This window comes from Sesamum indicum, linkage group LG14 (genome assembly GCF_000512975.1).
Source record: "Sesamum indicum cultivar Zhongzhi No. 13 linkage group LG14, S_indicum_v1.0, whole genome shotgun sequence".
Lineage (NCBI taxonomy): Eukaryota > Viridiplantae > Streptophyta > Magnoliopsida > Lamiales > Pedaliaceae > Sesamum > Sesamum indicum.
The window spans coordinates 1,563,117-1,567,240 of NC_026158.1; the positions used below are offsets into that span (position 1 = coordinate 1,563,117).

General features: G+C 35.6%; 1 protein-coding gene across 2 annotated transcripts in view; it reads right to left on the bottom strand.

Annotated features, from left to right (window-relative positions):
* Positions 1,899–4,124, bottom strand: part of LOC105176743 (glycine-rich RNA-binding protein 2, mitochondrial) — a 2,916-nt gene continuing 690 nt past the window's right edge. Inside the window, exons 2-4 of one of the 2 annotated variants that reach the window (XM_011099642.2) lie at positions 3,232–3,300; positions 3,038–3,144; positions 1,899–2,330 (exon numbers count right to left, since the gene is read on the bottom strand). In XM_011099642.2, coding sequence (XP_011097944.1) covers positions 2,319–2,330; positions 3,038–3,144; positions 3,232–3,300 — 188 coding nt within the window. In that variant the 3' untranslated portion in view covers positions 1,899–2,318. The remainder of the gene's footprint in view (positions 2,331–3,037; positions 3,145–3,231; positions 3,301–4,124) is intronic. The other variant, XM_011099641.2, reaches the window with a different exon arrangement.

A 4,124-nucleotide genomic window follows, 5' to 3' on the forward strand; every position in this document is an offset into this window, starting at 1 on the left:
GATTTCAAATGATTTTATATTAAAATAATTTGAAATTTATTAAAACCATAATTGAATTGATGGATTTAAATTTAAGAGAAATAATTTAAAAAATAATAAATGATTCTATAGTAGAAGAATTTGCGGTCGATAAGAACAATTGGCGAAGTAGAGAACCTCACCAATATGTGCGAATGCTGTTTTATTTTAATAGTATGTGTTGTTTATGTATAGTTATTTGATGTTGATGATTAGTATACGATTGTTATAGAAGTCGATTGTTGTTAGATATAGATATTTAATATTGATGATCGTAATCGATTTAATTTGTAAATAATAGTTCACGCTTTCACTTAAAAAAGAAAGTAAAATTTAAAATATGTTAATATTAAATAAAGCGCAGTTCAAATCTAGAGTCGAAGTATTTAATATTATTAAATTTATAATCATACAAATAAATACAAAAGTATTATAATGTCATTGATGTCATACTTTAAATACTTTTGACAAAATGACGGAATGACATAAAACATGCAGGATTATTGATAAAAGTTGAAAAAGTATCACTGATAGACGTGTCCGATCAAGAAATATAGTCATTAAAAGGTATAAAGTTTTAAAAGTATAGCCACATTTATGTTCAAATATAAAGAACACATTATTTAAATAAAAGGACAGACCACCTCAACGCCTATTTAATTGACAGAACGCGGATGGAAGATTAACTAAGTATTGTATGTGTCACTAGCTTGCCATGTATCCCACGTTATAACATATCTACGATTTAATCTGAATGTAATAATTTATCAACTTAATATTACGTTTGAACTTATCATTCATCATTACCCAACAATGGATCGGACTTTGGACGTGACCGGACTTGATTAGTAAAACCTTTTCCATGTGAACAGAATCCAATTGGGCAACATCAAATTCCTCCTGCACCACATACTAACAATAACCACCCACCAAATCGCGACAAACTCGAACTGGGAGAAGACGACAGCTATGTCTAGAAACGCAGACGCAGATTCGTCGTTCACTTGGCAACTTCCAAGTGCGTGAGAAATGAGAATTGAATGCAGAGACAAATTTGTGTTTCTCACCTCGAAATATCCGGAGTCCAGTTACTGTCGGAATTTAGTTGTAGTTACCTGGACAGGAAGGCAAATGCACACCCACTTCGCCACCTGTTTACCCGAAATTGATTTGGCAGAGGGTACCTGGATTTATGTCTGGACGAATTTTGTGGAAACTGTTTAGTACAAGGGCTGAGTCAGTAGGAGAACGATGAAGATTGATGCTGACTACGAGGAGGAAAACTTGCAGAGTGTTGTGCAAATGGACGCAATTGATCGACCACATGCATGTCCAGGATTCGAGTGGTCCCAGAATAGTGCGACAAGGTATTCATGTCATGTTATTTTCTGCTAGAAGATTGATCAACAGAATCATGACATATATGTCGAAAATATGATGAAAACATAAAAATTTATGTATTCGAATAAAGTTTGGGATCGGTTCTTATAGGATAAGTTTTCGTGAATTAAAATAAAAAATCATCAGTCAATTGTTCAAACTAGGTATTACTTTAGATGTAATCCAAGATCGATAATGGATGATCATAAACAAAAGGAGAGGCAAGCAGCATTAAGCCCTATGATCCGATGATTGTCGTGGTTTGATGCAACGAATCAACTGTTGGCAATTTCTGGATAAACTAATAACTACGCTGAGTACTAGATACTTCTAGCTTAACCAGAAAGCCGATACTCATGGCATACATGTATGCAGTCTCCCACAGCAGCTTAAATCATATACAATCGTGTAACTTGTACAACAAAAAAACATTTAAGTTGAGGAACAACTGTATTGCAGTATTTCAGTGTATCCAGAAGTTCAAGATCCAAGACCAAAAGTTGCAAGCAACTGCAAATTTGTATTTCTGATGCAGTGATATAGTAGCAAGATTTAGTCCAATTTTAATATAATGCTTCCAGGCAGTTGTGATACACGAATACAGTGGGAATGTGTAAGTACCCAGAAACAACAATTCTCAACTAATTTCCCACAGAAATGAGCTATAAGTTGCCAACGACCACACAGAATTACTAGCACTATTCGAATCAAGATAAGAACATAAACTGATGATTGAATCATTGTTTTAGCTGGGAGAACTGAATCATTGTTTTGGCTGGGCGAGCAGCATACTTCTACATGTGGAGCTTTCCCTCTGGAGGAGAGAATCACCGCTGGCCATAAGGAGGTCCATTGTTCAGAGGGGGCAGCGGAGGTCTTGGTCTTGCATACTCCGCAAAAATAACCCAACCATCCAAAAACTACAAACAAAACTAAAAAAAGTTAATTATATTAGATGCTCAAGTTTGTACGCACCAAGCAACTGTAAGGTGCCAACTCAAACATTAATTGGCCAAAATATCAAAAATTGGCTACCTGCTTCAGACACTCACCCAATAACCACATCCAACTTAACAGAGCAGTTATGAACAAATATGAAAGGTGAAGAATCATAAACACATTGCAGTTCCTTCTAATTTCATACTTCAACCAAAGTGGTCATCTGTCTATAAAAATTTACAAGTAGAATCTCTGGCTATTTGGGAGGACCATCAAATATTTTGAAGCGAGTATTATAATCCCATTTCTCCATGGACTTGAAGTTTCCTTGACTATGGCCTGACGTGGAAGAATGGGAGAATAGACTTAAGAAGCTCAGAATACCCTAGCCAGAATAACAGTGATGATACATCTCCCTCCTTCACCAGAGAATGAACAATTATGTAAAACACTCCATGTTTTCTTTTCATGAGCTAAAACCCATTTCCTAACCCAAACTTAGTTTGCTATCAGTCCTAGGCCTAAAAGGTACTCAAAGACATGAATTGTTTTATTAATCAATTAGCAAAAAGAATCTCTTTCTGAGAAAGGCAGGCAGGAGGTAGCCCTCCAATTTTCACCATAAACCATCCAGTTACATTTATATGAATTATATAATACACTTTAGCAGCGAGATAAGTTTTTTAAAACTTCAATTCACCTGGCCATCCATGCCCTTGATCCCTGCTTCAGCGTGTTCTATAGTCGCATATTGTACAAACCCAAAACCCTTCGAGTAGCCAGATACACGATCAGTCACTACTTTAGCTGCAAAAGAGAAAAGAACGATCAATTGCTTTAGGATTTTCCTGCTTCTTACTGTAAAACCCCCATTTCTAACAGAAAGAGATTTACCATGGACGACTTCACCAAACTTAGCAAATGCATCACGAAGGCCTTCTGTTGTTGTACGTTTGCTAAGCCCTGAAAATCATAAATGGAAACAAAATCTAACGAGCTCACCCACAGGCCAACCACCAGAAAGGTGAAGATACAACTATAATCATGCCCAAGATCAACCATGAAAAGTTACAGAATAAGAAGACCAAGACACTCATCCCAAAGCATGTATGGAGTCTGTAATTTGTAGATGATCAGGAGATAGGAATACAAGTTCTGATAGAAAGTATTAAATATAATAAAATTCATGCATTTAACAGAAAAATGAACACAGTAATGCCACACCAAGCCAATACCTGAAAAGCTTCTTTTATCAGTAAAAACAGCCTCTCAATTTACATTAATCATTTATGATACCTCTTCCTCAAAATAAAATTTGGCATCTAATTTAAAGCAGAGAAATTAAAACACATAGCACCCAGGATTTTCCAAATCATTATCTTGGAAAATATAACAATTGTTGTGTTGTAATTGGACAGTAACTACACAATGCGTAACCTTCAAAATCTGAAAATCATATTCAAGCTAGGATTCAAGTAAAGAACAAAGATAATATCAGGAAGAAAGCGCTAGAAAAAGACCAGAAACCATAAGAAAAATCTGTTTTAGTTATCACATTTCTTGGACAAACTATATTATGCAGATCTACAACAAAGTACAAAGAGGAAAGGTAAGATGTAATCTCTAAAGTGCATAAGCTACAACATTCTGGGTATGGTCCCAGTGTGCGTCATTTCATCCTCTGACAATGACAAACATTGAAACATTAGTGATATAGCTGTTGAACCACCACAGGAATAAAACCAATTTCTGTCACGGCCTTGCTTGGATGCTTAGCTCTAAACACC